The sequence below is a fragment of the Pseudophryne corroboree genome, chromosome 2 (genome assembly GCF_028390025.1).
Source record: "Pseudophryne corroboree isolate aPseCor3 chromosome 2, aPseCor3.hap2, whole genome shotgun sequence".
Taxonomy (NCBI): Eukaryota; Metazoa; Chordata; class Amphibia; order Anura; family Myobatrachidae; genus Pseudophryne; species Pseudophryne corroboree.
This window is the reverse complement of record NC_086445.1, coordinates 450008694-450028426: the sequence shown is the minus strand read 5'-3', so window position 1 is coordinate 450028426 and position 19733 is coordinate 450008694. Positions and strand designations below refer to the sequence as shown.

Below are 19733 nucleotides of genomic sequence, written 5' to 3'. Positions count from 1 at the left end.
GCGGCCCTCACACCCTACCAGAAGAGGCCAGCCTGTAGCACGGGAATCCTGACCAGCGGTGCTGCTGCCATATCATATAACTGCCTGCAACAGAGCTGGACCCGGAGGAGCGGGTGCACACTTGCACCACACAGTCACTGTGTGTGGGAGGCTCCTGTCACTCTGCAGCTGCGCCCACACCGCCTATAGCTCACTGCCCTATTTGGATAAGATGGCTCACATCCTTTCATGGCACTAAGTGGCGTATCCGTGAGGCCCCTCTGGTCGATCGGGATCGATCATCTCCTCTCACCTTCAAATAGGTTCCTTACCATTGGGATAGAGTTAGTAGCAGTCACTGCAAACGGCTCTTCATTATAAAGCATATTAACATTAATAAGGGATTGCCTGTGAGCTTATCAAATATAATCTCAGCTGGGACATTTATCTACTGCTACCATGACCGTTTCATTCCCCGCTGGACCCCAGTCTCAAACCGGTTATTTTTTTATCTACAACTCGTTAATTCCCACTGAGGATTATAAACATATGCATGAACTGAACTGCAACATACTATAGTAGCACTAATTAATTAACACTTCTCGGATTGCTACATACAATTTGGATGGTTACATGCAATTTTATCTATTTGGTGCTGTCTGTTTTTTATTAATTTCTGCTTCTTTTAAAGTGATACATATGTGTACAAATATAATAAATTGTTAATAATCTTTTAAACCACTGGCTTCTACTGTGATTACAATGGTTCCCTAGCGCAACCCTTTATATACATTTAATTGCTTCTCCATTTGAAACCTATGCAGATAAGTTTCTAGGGTCTGTCGCAATTGAACCATTACATCAATCGAATGATCGTATATGATAGATTGATTCATTTATATAATAGGATTTTGGTACTTACTGGTAAATCCTTTTCTCCTAGTCCGTAGAGGATGCTGGGGACTCCAAAAGGACCATGGGGTATAGACGGGATCCGCAGGAGCTTGGGCACACTGAAAAGACTTAGGACTGGGTGTGAACTGGCTCCTCCCTCTATGCCCCTCCTCCAGACCTCAGTTATAGGAACTGTGCCCAGGAGAGACGGACATTTTGAGGAAAGGATTTTTGTGTAAACTAAGGGCTACAGACATACCAGCCCACACCACAACCATACCGTACAACCGGAGTAACAAGAAACCAGATAACAGTATGAAAAAACTACAGCAACAAGCTGAAAACAGAAATACACAACCCGTGTATAAACTAAGCGAACCCACAAGAGAACACTGCAAGAAAATAGTCCGCACTGGGACGGGCGCCCAGCATCCTCTACGGACTAGGAGAAAAGGATTTACCGGTAAGTACCAAAATCCTATTTTCTCTTACGTCCTAGAGGATGCTGGGGACTCCAAAAGGACCATGGGGTTTATACCAAAGCTCCAGACCGGGCGGGAGAGTGCGGACAACTCTGCAGCACCGACTGAGCAAACGCAAGGTCCTCATCAGCCAGGGTATCAAACTAATAGAACTTGGCAAAAGTATTTGAACTCGACAAAGTAGCCGCTCGGCAGAGCTGTAAAGCCGAGACGCCACGGGCAGCCGCCCAAGACGAGCCCACCTTCCTGGTAGAATGGGCTTTCACCGACTTCGGCACCGGTAATCCGGCCGAAGAATGAGCCTGAATCGTACTACAATCGTACTACAAATCCAGCGTGCAATAGTCTGTTTTGAAGCAGGATGACCAATCTTGTTGGAAGCGTACAGGACAAACAGCGCCTCAGTTTTCCTGGCAACCGCCGTATGGGCGACGTAGATCTTCAAAGCCCTCACTACATCTAGAGACCTTGGAACTGCCCCAGCATCCCTGGCCACCGATACCACAATAGGTTGATTAATGTGAAACGAGGAGACCACCTTCGGTAAAAATTGTTGACGAGTCCTCAATTCTGCCCTATCCGAATGAAAGACCAAGTACGGGCTTTTATGAGATAAGGCCACCAACTCAGACACCCGCCTGGCAGAAGCCAGCGCCAACAACATGACTACCTTCCAGGTGAGAAACTTCAACTCAACCTTACGCAAAGGCTCAAACCAGGAAGACATGAGAAACTGTAAGACCACGTCCAGATCCCATGGGGCCACAGGAGGCACAAACGGAGGATTGATATGCAAAACTCCTTTCACAAACGTCTGAACCTCTGGGAGGGCAGCCAATTCTCTTTGAAAGAAAATAGACAATGCCGAAATCTGCACCTTGATGGAGCCCAACTTCAGGCCTGCATCCACCCCAGCCTGCAAAAAATGGAGAAAATGCCCCAAATTAAATTCTTCCGCAGGAGCCCTCTTAAACTCACACCAGGAAACATACTTCTTCCAAATACGGTGATAATGCTTCGCCGTAACCTCCTTCCTAGCCTTGAGGAGAGTAGGTATGACCTCTCCTGGAATACCTTTACGATCTGGCTCTCAACTTCCATGCCGTCAAACGCAGCAGCGGTAAGTCGGGAAACACGCATGGACCCTGCAACAACAGGTCCTCTCTTAGAGGAAGCGGCCAAGGATCTTCCACCAGTAATTCCTGAAGGTCCGGATACCAGGCCCTTCTTGGCCAATCTGGAACTACGAGAATCGCCTGAACCTTTGCTCGCCGAATGATCCCCAGTACCTTTGGAATGAGAGGAAGTGGAGGTAACACATACACTGACTTGAACACCCACGGAGACACCAGGGCATCGACCGCACTGGCTTGGGGGTCCCTTGACCTGGAACAATACCTCGGAAGCTTCTTGTTGAGATGAGATGCCATCATGTCTATCAGAGGGAGTCCCCAACGCTTTGTCACTTCTACAAACACTTCTTGATGAAGAGCCCACTCTCCCGGATGGAGTTCGTGTCTGCTGAGGAAGTCTGCTTCCCAGTTGTCTACTCCCGGAAGGAAGACTGCTGACAAGGCGCTCAGGTGCTGTTCCGCCCAGCGAAGGATTCTTGTGGCCTCCGCCATTGCCGCTCTGCTCCTTGTGCCGCCTTGATGGTTGATATGTGCCACCGCTGTGATGTTGTCTGACTGTACCAGGACAGGTCGACCCTGAAGAAGGCTTCTTGCCTGTAGCAGGCCGTTGTAGATGGCTTTTAACTCGAGAACATTTATGTGGAGACCCGCTTCCTGGAACGACCATCTCCCCTGGAAGTTCCTGCCTTGGGTGACTGCACCCCAGCCCCGGAGACTCGCATCTGTCGTCAGAAGTACCCAATCCAGGATACCGAACCGGCGTCCCTCTAGGAGGTGAGACCCTTGTAGCCACCACAGGAGGGAAATTCTGGCCCTGGGAGATAGACTTATCTTCCGGTGCATGTGCAGGTGAGACCCGGACCATTTGCTCAGCAAGTCCCACTGAAACACCCGGGCATGAAACCTGCCAAACGGAATGGCTTTGTACGCCGCCACCATCTTCCCCAGAACGCGCGTACATTGATGAATGGACACAGTCTTCGGCCTCAGAAGTTCCCTGACCAACAACTGCAGTTCTAGAGCCTTTTCTTGTGGAAGAAAAACTCTCTGTAACTCCGTGTCCAGAATCATGCCCAGAAAAGGCAGCCGGGTGGTCGGAATCAACTGAGATTTTGGTAAATTTAGCACCCAACCGTGCTGTCGAAGCACCGACAGCACCAAATCTATACTCCTTAGCAACCTTTCCTTGGACCTCACCTTTTATCAGGAGATCGTCCAAGTATGGGATAATTGAAACCCCCTGCTTGCGAAGGAGAACCATCATTTCTGCCATGACCTTGGTGAAAACCCTCTGGGCCGTGGAAAGGCCGAACGACAACGTCTGAAATTGGTAATGAGAGTCCTGTATCGCAAACCTGAGGAAGGCCTGATGCGAAGGAAATATCGGGACATGTAAGTAGGCATCCTTTATGTCGACTGACGCCATACAATCCCCCCATTCTAGGCTGGAAATCACAGCTCGAAGAGATTCCATCTTGAACTTGAAAACTTTCAAGTATGGATTGAGGGATTTTAGATTCAGAATCGGTCTGACCGAACCATCCGGTTTCGGCATCACAAACAGGCTCGAGTAGAACCCCTCCCCCCATTGTGACGGAGGAACTGGAACAATGACCTTCTGTTGACACAATTTTTGTATCGCTGCCATCACCAGCTCCCTGTCCGGCAGAGACGCTGGTAAGGGCGAAACGAAAAACCGGTGAGGGGGCACCTCCCGAAACTCCAGCTTGTATCCCTGAGATACAATCTCCAGTACCCAAGGATCGAGGCCTGAAAGAATCCAGACCTGACTGAAGACTCGGAGATGGCCCCCCACCGGTCCGGACTCCCCCAGGGAAGCCCCAACGTCATGTGGTGGACTTGGTATAGGCAGGGGAGGACTTTTGGTCCTGGGCGCCCGACACGGCAGGCGACTTCCTACCCCTTCCATTACCCTTTGAAGCGAGGAAGGACGAACCCTTCCCACGCCTGTATTTATTAGGACAAAAGGACTGCATCTGCTGATGTGGTGCCTTTTTGTGCTGTGTGGGAACATAAGGAAGAAAAGAGGACTTACCCACCGTCGCGGTAGAGACCAGATCCGCCAAGCCGTCCCCAAACAAGACATTACCTTTGAAGGGTAAAGCTTCCATAGCTCTCTTGGAGTCGGCATCAGCATTCCATTGATGGATCCACAACGCCCTCCTTGCCGATATTGACATGGCATTGGCTCTTGATCCCAAGAGACAAACATCCCTCGCCGCATCCTTCAGGTAATCTGCAGCGTCCTTGATATAACCAAGAGTCAGAAGAACATTATCTTTATCAAGGGTATCCATATCAGCAGCTAAATTCTCGGCCCATTTAGCAATAGCACTACTCACCCACACCGACGCCACTGCAGGTCTGTATTAGCGAAAATGGACTTCAGGGACGTCTCCAGCTTGCGATCCGCTGGCTCCTTGAGAGCTGCCGTGTCCGGAGACGGAACCGCCACCTTCTTAGACAAACGAGATAGAGCTTTGTCAACATTCGGAGACGACTCCCATTTTTCCCTGTCATCAGAGGGGAAAGGATACGCCATGTAAATCCTCTTGGGAATCTGCCACCTCTTATCCGGCGACTCCCAAGCTTTTTCACAAAGAGCATTCATTTCATGAGAGGGGGGAAATTTCACTTCAGGTTTTTTCCCTTTGAACAAACAAAGCCTTGTTTCCTGCACCGCAGGTTCATCAGAAATGTGTAAAACATCCTTTACAGCCACAATCATGTACTGAATACTCTTCACTAAACGCGGATGCAAAGCAGCCTCAGAAAAATCGACCTCAGAATCAGAGTCCGTGTCGGTATCAGTATCTACCATTTGAGTAAACGGCCGCTTTTGCGAGCCCGATGGGGTCTGTACCTGAGACAAAGCCTCCTCTATGGACTTTTTCCACACCTGCGTCAGTGACTCAGACTTATCTAACCTCTTTGATAAAGAAGCTACATTCGTATTGATTGTACTTAATAACGTGAGTAAATCAGGTGTCGGCTGCGCCGACAGACCCAAATCCAGACCCACAACTGCACCCCCCACCTCCTCCGGTGAATCACATTCAGCCTCAGACATGTCGACACGTTCAATCGACACAGCGACTCACACTCAGAACGTCTCAGCTAGGGGACAGGCCTACAGTGAAGCCCAGAGAGAGAGAGACCCAGAGGGAGTATGCCAGCTCACACCACAGCGCCTATATATTCCTATAGGGGATATATATGACCAGAGCTGCTTAAAAAATCAAATAATGCACCACACTGCGCCCCCCCCTGAAAAATCTCCCCGTTACTTGCGAGGAGTGATCGGAGGTCCGCCCAGCGTCTCCTTCAGCCGTGTGGAGGAGAGAGAAGATGGCGCCGTGAGCCGCGCGATAAGCTCCGCCCCTTCCCGGCGGGCTTCAGCGCGCCCAATTTGAAAATGCCGGCGGGGGCCGAGGAACGGTGCCGAGGCACCGACAATGCTTCTGCTGGCTATCCGGACCCCAGTGACCTGCTGCCCAGGGTGCCCCTCCCAGCGCCCTGCACCCTGTGAGTGCCGTCAGTGATGTGTGTGGGAGCATGGAGCGCAGCGTCACCGCTGCGCTGTACCTGGTCACCGAAGTCTTCTGCCGTCCTGAAGTCTTCTGATTTTCTCATACTCACCCGACTTCTTTCTTCTGGCTTCTGTGAGGGGGTGACAGCGTGGCTCTGGGAACAAGCAGCTAGGCGCACCAAGTGATCGAACCCTCTGGAGCCAATGGTGTCCAGTAGCCGAGAAGCAGAGCCCTTAACTAAGAAGAAGTAGGTCTGCTTCTCTCCCCTCACTCCCACGCTGCAGGGAGCCTGTAGCCAGCAGGTCTCCCTGAAAATAAAAAAACTAACAAAAAGTATTTTCCAGAGAAACTCAGTAGAGCTCCCCTGTGAGTGTCCAGTCAGTCCTGGGCACAAAGTCTAACTGAGGTCTGGAGGAGGGGCATAGAGGGAGGAGCCAGTTCACACCCAGTCTTAAGTCTTTTCAGTGTGCCCAAGCTCCTGCGGATCCCGTCTATACCCCATGGTCCTTTTGGAGTTCCCAGCATCCTCTAGGACGTAAGAGAAATTTAATTTATTCAACCATTCGTGCCTTCAGTTTCATTGTTTTGTGGAATTCTTGATTTATCTTGTTGATCTTGCCTTTGAAGTAGGTGACAAAATACATAAAGAAGGATGAAAGGGAGTGGACAGAGAAGCAAGTTGACCATAGTAAAGACGTGACCAGGATTGGATGACTGGCTGGATATCAGTAATATAAAATAGTAACACAATAATTATAGCTGCCCAATCTGTTTGGACAGCAGGGTGGGTCTATTTCAATGTATTTCCTGTTTCTAAAATAGGCATTAAAAAGAAACAAATATGGAAAAATTAAATTGCTGTGGATGTCAGTGATACATAAAACCCAAGTCCTCTTCCTGACCCCTAAGAACACTCTGGAAACGTACACTATGCTCACCTGTGTAGATTCCATTTATTTCCAAATAAATAGTAACATAGTAACTAAAGTTGAAAAAAGACAATTGTCCATCGAGTTCAACCTATTTGTGGTCTCCTATGCAGTCTTATTATAGGACTAGTTATTTTTATGCCAGGACTAGTTATATTAACTATAATGCGTGCCCATAACCTTGAATATCTTTATCCAATAGGAATTTATCTAACCCGTTCTTAAAGGTGTTGACTGAGTCCGCAGTTACTACTCTCTCAGGCAGGGAATTCCAAACACGTATTGTCCTTACTGTGAAAAAACCTTTTCGCCTCAATGTGCGGAAACTCCTCTCCTCTAACCGAAGCGAGTGACCACGTGTCATCTGTGCTGATCTTATAGAAAACAGGTCCCTCCCAAGCTCTGTGAATTGACCCCTTATATATTTGTAGATGTTGATCATGTCCCCTCTTAGTCTTCTCTTTTCCAATGTAAACATGCCTAACCTTGCAAGCCGTTCCTCGTATTCCACTGTCTCCATGCCCTTGATTAGTTTGGTCGCCCGCCTCTGAACCTTTTCTAGCTCCAGGATATCCTTTTTGTAATATGGTGGCCAAAATTGCACACAGTATTCAAGATGAGGCCTCACTAGTGATTTATATAATGGGAGTATAATACTCTCGTCCCTTGCATCAATTCCCCATTTTATGCATGCTAATATCTTATTAGCCTTTTTTGCTGCACTCCTACTTTGGGTACTGCTGCTTAATTTGTTATCTATGTGAACCCCTAAGTCTTTTTCCAGTACAGAATCCCCTAATATTACCCCATTTAGTATGTAGGTGTTATTTTTGGTCTTGCCCCCACAGTGCATTACCTTACACTTGTCTGTGTTGAATCTCATTCTCCATTTTGCTGCCCATGCTTCCAGTTTAGTTAAGTCGTTCTGAAGAGACTCAGCATCCCCCTCCATATTTATAACCTTACACAATTTGATATCGTCAGCGAAAATTTATACCATGCTCTCTAGACCCACTGTTAGGTCGTTGATGAAAATGTTGAACAAAAGTGGTCAAAGTACCTTGTGGCACACCACTTAGTACTTTAGTCCAATTTGAAAATGATCCATTGACCACAACGCGCTGCTCCCTATTATCTAACCAATTACTGACCCAAGTGCATATTGTGCTCCCTAGCCCTATTTCTTGTAGCTTGTAGATAAGACGCATGTGTGATACAGTGTCGAAAGCTTTGGCAAAGTCTAAAAAGATTATATCCACCTCCTTACCCTGATCCAGGTTTGCACTTACTGTTTCATAAAAGCCAAGTAAGTTGGTCTGACATGATCTGTCCTTTACAAATCCATGTTGGTTCCTTTTAATGACCTTATTTGCTTCAAGGAACTTTTGAATACTGTCCCTTAGAATACCTTCCAATACTTTCCCCACTATAGATGTAAGACTAACTGGTCTATAATTACCTGGTTCAGCTTTGCTCCCCTTTTTAAATATCAGCACTACCTCCGCTATACGCCAGTCTTTGGGAACCATACCCAATTTAACCGAATCCATGAAGAGCAAAAATAGAGGTCTTGCTAGTTCAGTGTGCAGCTCCATAAGAACCCTCGGGTGAATTCCATCAAGACCAGGTGACTTATTAATCTTTAACTTTTTTTAATCGGTCACAGACTACCTCCTCACATAAATAAGCATTTAGCAGTGGGACATTATCTTTGTTGAGATTTTGTGGTAGACCCAGCATTTGGTCCTCTCTGGTAAATACCGTTGAAAAAAACTTGTTTAGTTTGTTTACTATGTCATTATCATTTTTGATCAAGACTCCCCTCTTGTCCTTTAAAGGGCCTATACTCTCCTTCTTTAGTCTCTTGCTGTTGATGTACTTAAAAAAAAATGTGGGATTCGCTTTGCTTTCCTTTGCTACTAGTTTTTTAGTTTCTACTTTAGCCGCTCTTATTCCTTTTTTGCATATTTTTTTACAGTCCTTATAGTGTTGAATGACTCCGCATCCCCCTCAGATTTGTATTTTTTAAATGCTCGTCTTTTTTTGTCCATTAATTCCTTTATATTTTTGTTAAACCACATTGGTTTGAGATTTTTATTCCTTATACCATCTTTTAATAAAACAGTGAGGCCTTCACTCTGGGTTTGTATCAGGCTAGGTTTTGACATTTTTTGCATAAGGATGGGTTGTAGGAATGCCCATTGACAATCTATGGTTAACAACCATTGATGGTCTTATGACAATGGCGAATGGTTTCACCATCGATGGGAGGCAACCGATGAAAAGCCATTATTGGTCATCCCGTGATGTTGACTGCTAGCTTGCTATGTGCATGTGCGCAGCTTTGTGCATGCGCATAGCCTAACCATTGAATGCTCACCATAGGGCCGTAACTACGTGTGGACCAGCGTGACTGGCACTCAGCGCATATGCACTGCGAGCACAGAACCGCCGGCACCACACGCAGGGCCGTGAGCACTAGAGTTGTAGCCTGCCGCCGTCTAGCTGCATCTATAGCAGTGGCCGTGCTTACAGCAAACGTGTCAGTGGCGGTATTATAGCAGCGCCCTCCCACGCTTTCCTGCACAGCAGTGACACCCATGTGAGGAGGGAAATGCAGGGGACATCAGTAGTGCTGTGCGGTTGCAGAACGGAAAATGAGACTCAGCGGCAGCAACATGGTATGGCCCCTTCCACCATGCTGCCCAGCACATAGGTGAGAGCTGAGCAGCGGATACATGGGGACATCAGCACTGCAGTGTGTGGCCGTGATTACAACAAATCTAAGTGCCAGGATCTTGGCAGCGCCCTCCCACCTGCCAAGATGTCCAGCACAGCGGTGATGCCAGTGAGAGGAAGGGAATGCTGGGGCATCAACGTTACTGTGTGGGACTGCAGATGAAACTCAGTGAGCGCCGGCAACATGGCAGTGACTTCCCTCCCCTCACAGCAGTGTGAGGAGAGAGTGATAGGAATAACAGCGTTGGAAGGTGAGAGCAGGAGAAGGTGGGAGGCAGAACAGGGGCACAGTGTTTTGCATTGCTGCTGTCCTATTTTCAAACTATGGTTTCAATTATGACCTGGGCCCTATCTTTGTAGAGTTTGTATATCTAACTTTATTTTTACAGGAGCTGTGGTTCACTCAAAGATTAAAAGAGGACTTTACCTGCGTAATGTGTAAAAAGGAGACTCTGTTGCCGTAATATGTAAAAAGGGGACTCTGCTGCCGTAATGTGTAAAACGGGGACTCTGCTGCAGTAATGTGTAAAAAGGGGACGCTGCTGCCGTAATGTGTAAAAAGGGGACTCTGCTGCAGTAATGTGTAAAAAGGGGACTCTGCTGCAGTAATGTGTAAAAAGGGGACTCTGCTGCCGTAATGTGAAAAAGGAGAACTCTGCTGCCGTAATGTGCAAAAAAAAATAAGATTTTACTCACCGATAAATCTAGTTATCGTAGTCCGTAGTGGATGCTGGGGACTCAGTAAGGACCATGGGGAATAGCGGCTCCGCAGGAGACTGGGCACAGCTAAGAAAGATTTAGGACTACCTGGTGTGCACTGGCTCCTCCCACTATGACCCTCCTCCAGACTTCAGTAAGGATACTGTGCCCGGAAGAGCTGACACAATAAGGAAGGATTTTGAATCCCGGGTAAGACTCATACCAGCCACACCAATCACACCGTATAACTCGTGATAATATACCCAGTTAACAGTATGAACACAACAGAGCCTCTCAAAAGATGGCTCAACAATAACCCTTGTAGTTAACAATAACTATATACAAGTATTGCAGACAGTCCGCACTTGGGACGGGCGCCCAGGATCCACTACGGACTACGAGAAATAGATTTACCGGTGAGTAAAATCTTATTTTCTCTGACGTCCTAGTGGATGCTGGGGACTCCGTAAGGACCATGGGGATTATACCAAAGCTCCCAAACGGGCGGGAGAGTGCGGATGACTCTGCAGCACCGAATGAGAGAACTCAAGGTCCTCCTCAGCCAGGGTATCAAATTTGTAGAATTTTGCAAACGTGTTTGCCCCTGACCAAGTAGCAGCTCGGCAAAGTTGTAAAGCTGAGAACCCTCGGGCAGCCGCCCAAGAAGAGCCCACTTTCCTCGTGGAATGGGCTTTTACAGATTTAGGCTGCGGCAGGCCAGCCACAGAATGCGCAAGCTGAATTGTGCTACAAATCCAGCGAGCAATAGTCTGCTTTGAAGCAGGAGCACCCATCTTGTTTGGTGCATACAGGATAAATAGCGAGTCAGTCTTCCTGACTCCAGCCGTCCTGGAAACATAAATTTTCAAGGCCCTGACTACGTCCAGTAACTTGGAGTCCTCCAAGTCCCTAGTAGCCGCAGGCACCACGATAGGTTGGTTCAAGTGAAAAGCTGATACCACCTTAGGAAGAAACTGGGGACGAGTCCTCAATTCTGCCCTATCCATATGGAAAATCAAATAGGGGCTTTTACATGACAAAGCCGCCAATTCTGACACACGCCTTGCCGAAGCCAAGGCCAAAAGCATGACCACTTTCCACGTGAGATATTTTAAATCCACGGTTTTGAGTGGCTCAAACCAATGTGACTTTAGGAAACCCAACACCACGTTGAGGTCCCACGGTGCCACTGGAGGCACAAAAGGAGGCTGAATATGCAGCACTCCCTTGACAAATGTCTGAACTTCAGGCAGTGAAGCCAGTTCTTTTTGGAAGAAAATCGACAGAGCCGAAATCTGGACCTTAATGGAACCCAGTTTTAGGCCCATAGTCACCCCTGACTGTAGGAAGAGCAGAAATCGACCTAGCTGGAATTCCTCCGTTGGGGCCTTCCTGGCCTCACACCACGCAACATATTTTCGCCATATGCGGTGATAATGTTGTACGGTTACATCTTTTCTAGCTTTAATAAGCGTAGGAATGACTTCCTCCGGAATACCCTTTTCTTTTAGGATCCGGCGTTCAACCGCCATGCCGTTAAACGCAGCCGCGGTAAGTCTTGGAACAGACAGGGCCCCTGCAGCAGCAGGTCCTGTCTGAGCGGCAGAGGCCATGGGTCCTCTAAGATTAATTCTTGAAGTTCCGGGTACCAAGACCTTCTTGGCCAATCTGGAACAATGAGAATAGTTGTTACTCCTCTTTTCTTTATTATCCTCAGTACCTTGGGTATGAGAGGAAGAGGAGGGAACACATAAACCGACCGGTACACCTACGGTGTCACTAGAGCGTCCACAGCTATCGCCTGAGGGTCTCTTGACCTGGCGCAATATTTTTCTAGCTTTTTGTTTAAGCGGGACGCCATCATGTCCACCTGTGGCTTTTCCCAACGGTTTACAATCAGTTGGAAGACTTCTGGATGAAGTCCCCACTCTCCCGGGTGGAGGTCGTGCCTGCTGAGGAAGTCTGCTTCCCAGTTGTCCACTCCCGGAATGAACACTGCTGACAGTGCTAACACGTGATTTTCCGCCCATCGGAGAATCCTTGTGGCTTCTGCCATCGCCGTCCTGCTTCTTGTGCCACCCTGTCGATTTACATGGGCAACTGCCGTGATGTTGTCTGACTGGATCAGAACCGGCTGGTTTTGAAGCAGGGGCTTTGCTTGACTTAGGGCATTGTAAATGGCCCTCAGTTCCAGAACATTTAAGTGTAGGGAAGTCTCCTGACTTGACCAAAGTCCTTGGAAGTTTCTTCCCCGTGTGACTGCACCCCAGCCCCGAAGGCTGGCATCCGTGGTCACCAGGACCCAGTCCTGTATGCCGAATCTGCGGCCCTCTCTGAGATGAGCACTCTGCAGCCACCACAGCAGAGACACCCTGGTCCTTGGAGACAGGGTTATCAACCGATGCATTTGAAGATGCGATCCGGACCATTGGTCCAACAGGTCCCACTGAAAGGTTCTGGCATGGAACCTGCCGAATGGAATCGCTTCGTAGGAAGCTACCATCTTTCCCAGGACTCGCGTGCAATGATGCACCGACACCTGTTTTGGTTTCAGGAGGCCTCTCACTAGAGATGACAGCTCCTTGGCTTTCTCCTCTGGGAGAAACACTTTTTTCTGGACTGTGTCCAGAATCATCCCCAGGAACAGTAGACGTGTCGCCGGAACCAGCTGAGACTTTGGAATATTCAGAATCCAACCGTGCTGGTGTAGCACCTCCTGAGATAATGCTACGCCGACCAACAACTGCTCTCTGGACCTCGCCCTTATCAGGAGATCGTCCAAGTATGGGATAATTAAAACTCCCTTTTTCCGAAGGAGTATCATCATTTCGGCCATTACCTTGGTAAATACCCTCGGTGCCGTGGACAGGCCGAACGGCAACGTCTGGAATTGGTAATGACAATCCTGTACCACAAATCTGAGGTACTCCTGGTGAGGATGGTAAATGGGGACATGCAGGTAAGCATCCTTGATGTCCAGAGATACCATGTAATCTCCCTCTTCCAGGCTTGCAATAACCGCCCTGAGCGATTCCATCTTGAACTTGAATTTTCTTAAATATGTGTTCAAGGATTTCAAATTTAAAATGGGTCTCACCGAACCGTCCGGTTTCGGTACCACAAACATTGTGGAATAGTAACCCCGTCCTTGTTGAAGTAGGGGCACCTTGACTATCACCTGCTGGGAATACAGCTTGTGAATTGCCTCTAACACAGCCTCCCTTTCTGAAGGAGTCGTTGGTAAGGCAGATTTGAGGAAACGGCGGAGGGGGGGGGGGGTGTCTCGAATTCCAGCCTGTACCCCTGAGATACCACTTGAAGGATCCAGGGATCTACCTGTGAGCGAGCCCACTGATTGCTGAAGTTTTTGAGACGGCCCCCCACCGTACCTGGCTCCGCCTGCTGAGCCCCAGCGTCATGCGGTGGACTTAGCAGAAGAAGCGGGGGAGGACTTTTGTTCCTGGGAAGTGGCTGTATGCTGCAGCTTTTTTCCCCTACCTCTGCCTCTGGGCAGAAAGGACGCGCCTCTACCCCGTCTGCTCTTTTGGGGGCGAAAGGACTGCACCTGATAATACGGTGCTCTCTTTGGTTGTGAGGGGACATGTGGCAAAAATGCTGACTTCCCACCTGATGCTGTGGACACTAAGTCTGAAAGACCATCCCCGAACAACTCCTCACCCTTATAAGGCAAAACTTCCATGTGCCTTTTAGAATCTGCATCACCTGTCCACTGCCGGGTCCATAACCCTCTCCTGGCACAAATGGACAGTGCACTTATTTTTGATGCCAGCCGGCAAATATCCCTCTGTGCATCTCTTATGTAAAAGACAGCGTCTTTAATATGCTCTACGTTTAGCAATATAGTGTCCCTGTCTAGGGTGTCAATGTTTTCTGACAGGGAGTCTGACCATGCAGCTGCAGCACTGCACATCCATGCTGAGGCAATAGCTGGTCTCAGTATAATACCAGTGTGTGTATATATAGCTTTCTGGAGAGCCTCCTGCTTTCTGTCAGCAGGTTCCTTTAGGGCGGCCGTATCCTGGGACGGCAGTGCCACCTTTTTTGATAAGCGCGTAAGTGCTTTATCCACCCTAGGGGGTGTTTCCCAACGTGACCTATCCTCTGGCGGGAAAGGGTACGCCATTAGTAATTTTTTTGAAATTACCAATTTTTTATCGGGGGAAGCCCACGCTAGTTCACACACTTCATTCAATTCTTCAGAAGGGGGAAAAACTACTGGTAGTTTTTTCTCCCCAAACATAATACCCTTTTTTGTGGTACCTGGGGTCACCTCAGAAATGTGTAAAACATTTTTCATTGCCTCAATCATATAACGAGTGGCCCTATTGGACATTACATTAGTCTCTTCGTCGTCGACACTGGTATCAGTATCCGTGTCGACATCTGTGTCTGCCATCTGAGTTGGCGGGCGTTTTAGAGCCCCTGATGACTTTTGAGACGTCTGGGCAGGCACGGGCTGAGAAGCCAGCTGCCCCGCATTTGGCATGTCGTCAAATTTTTTATGTAAGGAGTCGACACTTTCGCGTAATTCCTTCCACAAGTCCATCCACTCCGGTGTCTGCCCCTCAGGGGGTGACAACACATTTATAGGCACCTGCTCCTCCTCCACATAAGTCTCCTCATAAAACATGTCGACACAGCCGTACCGACACACCGCACACACACAGGGAATGCTCTGACAGAAGACAGGACCCCACCAAGCCCTTTGGGGAGACAGAGAGAGAGTATGCCAGCACACACCAGAGCGCTATATAAATCAGGGATTAACTAAATTATATCCCCTTATAGCTGCTATATGTATATTGCGCCTAAATTTAGTGCCCCCCCTCTCTTTTTTACCCTTTTCTGTAGTGTAGACTGCAGGGGAGAGCCAGGGAGCTTCCTTCCAGCGGAGCTGTGAGGGAGAAATTGCGCCAGTGTGCTGAGGGAGATAGCTCCGCCCCTTTTTCGGCTGACTTTTCTCCCGCTTTTTTATGGATTCTGGCAGGGGTATTTATCACATATATAGCCTTTGGGGCTATATATTGTGATATATTTGCCAGCCAAGGTGTATTTATTGCTTCTCAGGGCGCCCCCCCCCCCCCCCCAGCGCCCTGCACCCTCAGTGACCGGAGTGTGAAGTGTGTATGAGGAGCAATGGCGCACAGCTGCAGTGCTGTGCGCTACCTTGGTGAAGACTGATGTCTTCTGCCGCCGATTTTCCGGATTCTTCTTGCTTCTGGCTTTGTAAGGGGGCCGGCGGCGCGGCTCCGGGACCGAACATCAATGGCCGGTTCCATGCGGTCGATCCCTCTGGAGCTAATGGTGTCCAGTAGCCTAAGAAGCCCAAGCTACCACCAGTTAGGTAGGTTCGCTTCTTCTCCCCTTAGTCCCTCGCTGCAGTGAGTCTGTTGCCAGCAGATCTCACTGTAATATTAAAAACCTAAAATATACTTTCTCTCTAGGAGCTCAGGAGAGCCCCTAGTGTGCATCCAGCTCAGCCGGGCACAGGATTCTAACTGAAGTCTGGAGGAGGGTCATAGTGGGAGGAGCCAGTGCACACCAGGTAGTCCTAAATCTTTCTTAGCTGTGCCCAGTCTCCTGCGGAGCCGCTATTCCCCATGGTCCTTACGGAGTCCCCAGCATCCACTAGGACGTCAGAGAAAAGGGGACTCTGCTGCCGTAATGTGTAAAAAGGGGGACTCTGCTGCCGTAATGTGTAAAAAGGGGGACTCTGCTGCCGTAATGTGTAAAAAGGGGAACTCGGCTACCGTAATGTGTAAAAAGGGGACTCTACCTGACGTAATGTGTGACAGGGGCTCTACCTGTTGTATGATGCGTGACATGGGCTCTACCTGGCGTAATATGTGTAAGTGGCGCTACTGTGCAGTGTAATTTGGATAATGTAGTTTACTGTACAGCGTAATGTACAGCCATGCCCCTATATTTTTGTCACACGCATACGTCACACACTGGCCCTATTTTATATATGGGGGAGCCGCCAATGCTGTTTCTTGCACACGGCGCTAAGATGACTAGTTACAGCACTGGCTCACCATCAATGACTATTTACAGAAAGTGGAAAACCGTCGATCGCCAATGGCAGAGCCGTCAATGGTATTCACTAATGGATAGTCATACTACTGTCATTTATATGCCAAAGCCTAGGAGATACCTTTCATTAACCCTAACACATTTAAAAGTAAAACTGTGTAATTTAAAAATGACAGGAAATTAAGCTGAGGAGTTTGAGCGTTGGTGCAGGCATGCAATACATGTACAGTTTAGTTGAATTCTATAATATTCCCTTCCAGCGACTAGCTCGTGTCTTTGCATTCAGTGCTCCCCCTGCCGTGTCTCTCTCTTCGGTACAGCAGCAACAGCAGCAGCAGAACATGTGGTGGTGAGGTAGATTTGGATGCAGGCATCTCCGCGGGCAGCCCTGCCTGTGCTATATTGCGGGGTCCTAGGAACCTACCCGCTTCGGCTGCGGAGAGTAGACAGCAGCAATGGCGGACTATGAAACCTTCGACGATCGGGCCTACAGCAGTTTCGGAGGCGGCAGAGGGTGAGGAATGTCCGGGCGACGTAGAGGCGGAGGGAATGGGATATAGGGAAGCAGAGGGGTCAGGAGGCGGCGCCGGTTGAGAGGGGAGCCGGGAGGTGCAAGGAGAGGGGCCCGATCAGCGGTGCCGCCATGCAGTTACATGCTAGCGGGGATTTACTATACCCGCCTACTCCCGTTCTGCGTATGCCCGGTCCCGTATCACTGTGTGTGTGTGTGTAGTGTGATCTATCCGACCTGTCCGTGTGATGCTGACATGTCGCATACATGGCCGGGGACACACATGTAGCAGCGCCTCTCCGGGCCACGCTGTGCTTATCAGTGTGTACACGCATGGGCGCCCAGTATTACACTGCTAGCCTGCCTAAGACATGTACCCTGTGATGTACCGGGGGCACACCTTGCTGAGTGTGCAGTGTGGTTATTTACAGAAGGGAAATTATTGCATGAAGGTTGGCTGCATAATGTTGCAAAGCTGTTATCAGTGCAGAACCTACAGTACGTGCCCAGGCTCTGTGACTGCTGCCTGCATTCACTGGGTGCGATAGTATTATGAGAGGGACATTGCTGAGAGAGGATGGTACCGGGATTCAGGCAGCCTCCCTTCCAGCAGCCTAAACCTAAGCCCCCCCAGCAGCCTAACCATAGCGCCCCCCCCTTTCTCCCTCAGCAGGCTTAACCAACTGCCAACATACGGAACGTCGGTATGCTGACAGGATCCCATTGAGGTCACCCTCTTGCATGTTCCATAGATTCCTGCAGCTGGTAGGTGTATGTAGACACATCTTTATCTTTAAATCGTGCCAAATAGCCCCATTTAATACACCAAATTTTTTATTTTAATATGTGCATTAATGTGCTACTTTTTACCAGTTCTTTTGTAACAAAGATACTAATTCAAAGTACTTAGGGGGTGATTCAGATCTGATCGCTGGGTTGCTAATTTTGCTGTTCTGCGCTCAGATAGTCGCCGCCTTCAGGGGGAGTGTATATTCGCCGTGCAAGTGAGCGATCCTATGTGTACACCGAGCTGCTAAAAATCACTTTGTGCAGTCTCTGTGCACGCCAGTACTTACTCCTACAGTGCGATCACATCAGGAGATCGGGGCCGGTGCTGATGTCCGACACCTTCCCTGAAAACGCTTGGGCACGTTTTTCCGGACAATCCCAGTAAACGGTCAGTTACCACCCACAAACTGCTTTCTCCTATCAATCATCTTGCGAACGCCTGTGCAATAGGATTTTTCACACGTCCCATCGCTGACCAGCAATGCCTTTTGTTACTGTTCGACACGCGTGCGCATTGCGATGCATGCGCAATTAGGACCTGATCGCCCGCTGTTGTCAAAACGCACAACAGCAATCAGATCTGACTCTTCCCCTTAGTGCAGTACACTAAGGGGGGAATTCAGTTGTTGACGACTTATTTAGCCTGTCGAATCCCCACGACACCATCCGCCTTCTGTACTATTAAGTGAAAGGTGGTGCAAATCAGGCTGCTTTTTGCTGGTGTTTAAACACAATTGAATTTCCTCCAATAGTGAACGGAGATTCAACATTCAGGAAAGTGCAAAATCTGGGTAAAGGTGTGTACGCACGCAAGATATTTTCTTACGATTTTGACTATATAGTCAAAATCGTAAGAGAAGGTAAGGTGTGTACACATGGTGAGATTTGCGCTAACCCCGATTCTCACTATGCGACGGGCTAGGTCGGCATCGCAAGCACCTAATGACTGTGTTTGCGATACTGACTGTGCGATTTTGGCTAAGTGTCAATTTTGACAATCTTTTCTATGAGATTGTCAAAATTGACTTGCCTGCACAGTCTATCGAGGCTTGCGTTGCCGACCGCACATCGGCATCGCATCTGGATCGCAAGGTGACTTTCACCTTGCGATCTGCACTTATGGTGTGTACACACAATGAGATTTTTTCTTACGATTTTGACTATATAGGGGGATATCCAATTATCCCCGGTAAAACATTGGTTTTCAGACTTTTTTCCAATGTTTCACGATGTGTTTATTTTTTTTATTTTTTTTATTTTTTACAGGCTATCCAGATGGATCGCCTGTAAAAAAAAACCTTCTCCCGAAAACACAGGTTCAGTGAAACCTGTGTGTTTTCGGACGAAAACAGGCTGTTTCCTGGGATTCTGCTTCGCCTGCTGGAGGCAGGTGAAGCAAAATCCCTGATAAGCCGGCGTGTGCCGTGGCTTATCGGGGCTAATTAGCTAGCCCCCGGCGGGACAATTAGCCCCGGTAATTTACCAGGGCTAATTGGACATCCCCCATAGTCAAAATCGTAAGAAAAGTTAGTGCAGATTGCAAGGTGAAAGTCGCCTTGCAATGCCGATGCGCAGTCCCGCACGGTCGGCATCGCAAGCCTAGATAGACTGTGCAGGCAAGTCAATTTTGACTATCTCATAGAAAAGATAGTCCGAATTGACACTTATACCCCTTTCACACCGCAGCTTGAACCCGGTAAATTGCAGATTTTTAAGGCTTCCTAAACGGTTCGAGCTGCGATGTGAAAGGGTCACCTTCAATTTACCGTTTTCAAAATACCGGTATTTTGAAACTAAAAAAGCAGGGTCCTACCCGTTTCAGACCCGTTTCATTGTGCAGTGTGAAAGGGTCTGAAACGGTATTTGCAAGCCCCAGAAGGTGATAGGCTGTCTCCATGTGTGATGTTACCAGGCAGAAGCAGGAAATAAACAATTAAAATGACAACCACTGTTTTGTATGGGTGAAACGGGTT

At 48.5% G+C, this 19733-nt stretch overlaps 1 protein-coding gene across 5 annotated transcripts in view; it reads left to right on the top strand.

Annotated features, from left to right (window-relative positions):
* The first annotated feature begins 16839 nt into the window (after positions 1 to 16839).
* EIF4H (eukaryotic translation initiation factor 4H) overlaps positions 16840 to 19733 on the top strand; it is a 187531-nt gene continuing 184637 nt past the window's right edge. For 3 of the 5 annotated variants that reach the window (XM_063953715.1, XM_063953714.1, XM_063953712.1), the window contains exon 1: positions 16842 to 16974. In XM_063953715.1, coding sequence (XP_063809785.1) covers positions 16916 to 16974 — 59 coding nt within the window. In that variant the 5' untranslated portion in view covers positions 16842 to 16915. Of the gene's footprint in view, positions 16975 to 19733 lie in introns of all 5 variants that reach the window. The other 2 variants (XM_063953713.1, XM_063953711.1) reach the window with 2 other exon arrangements.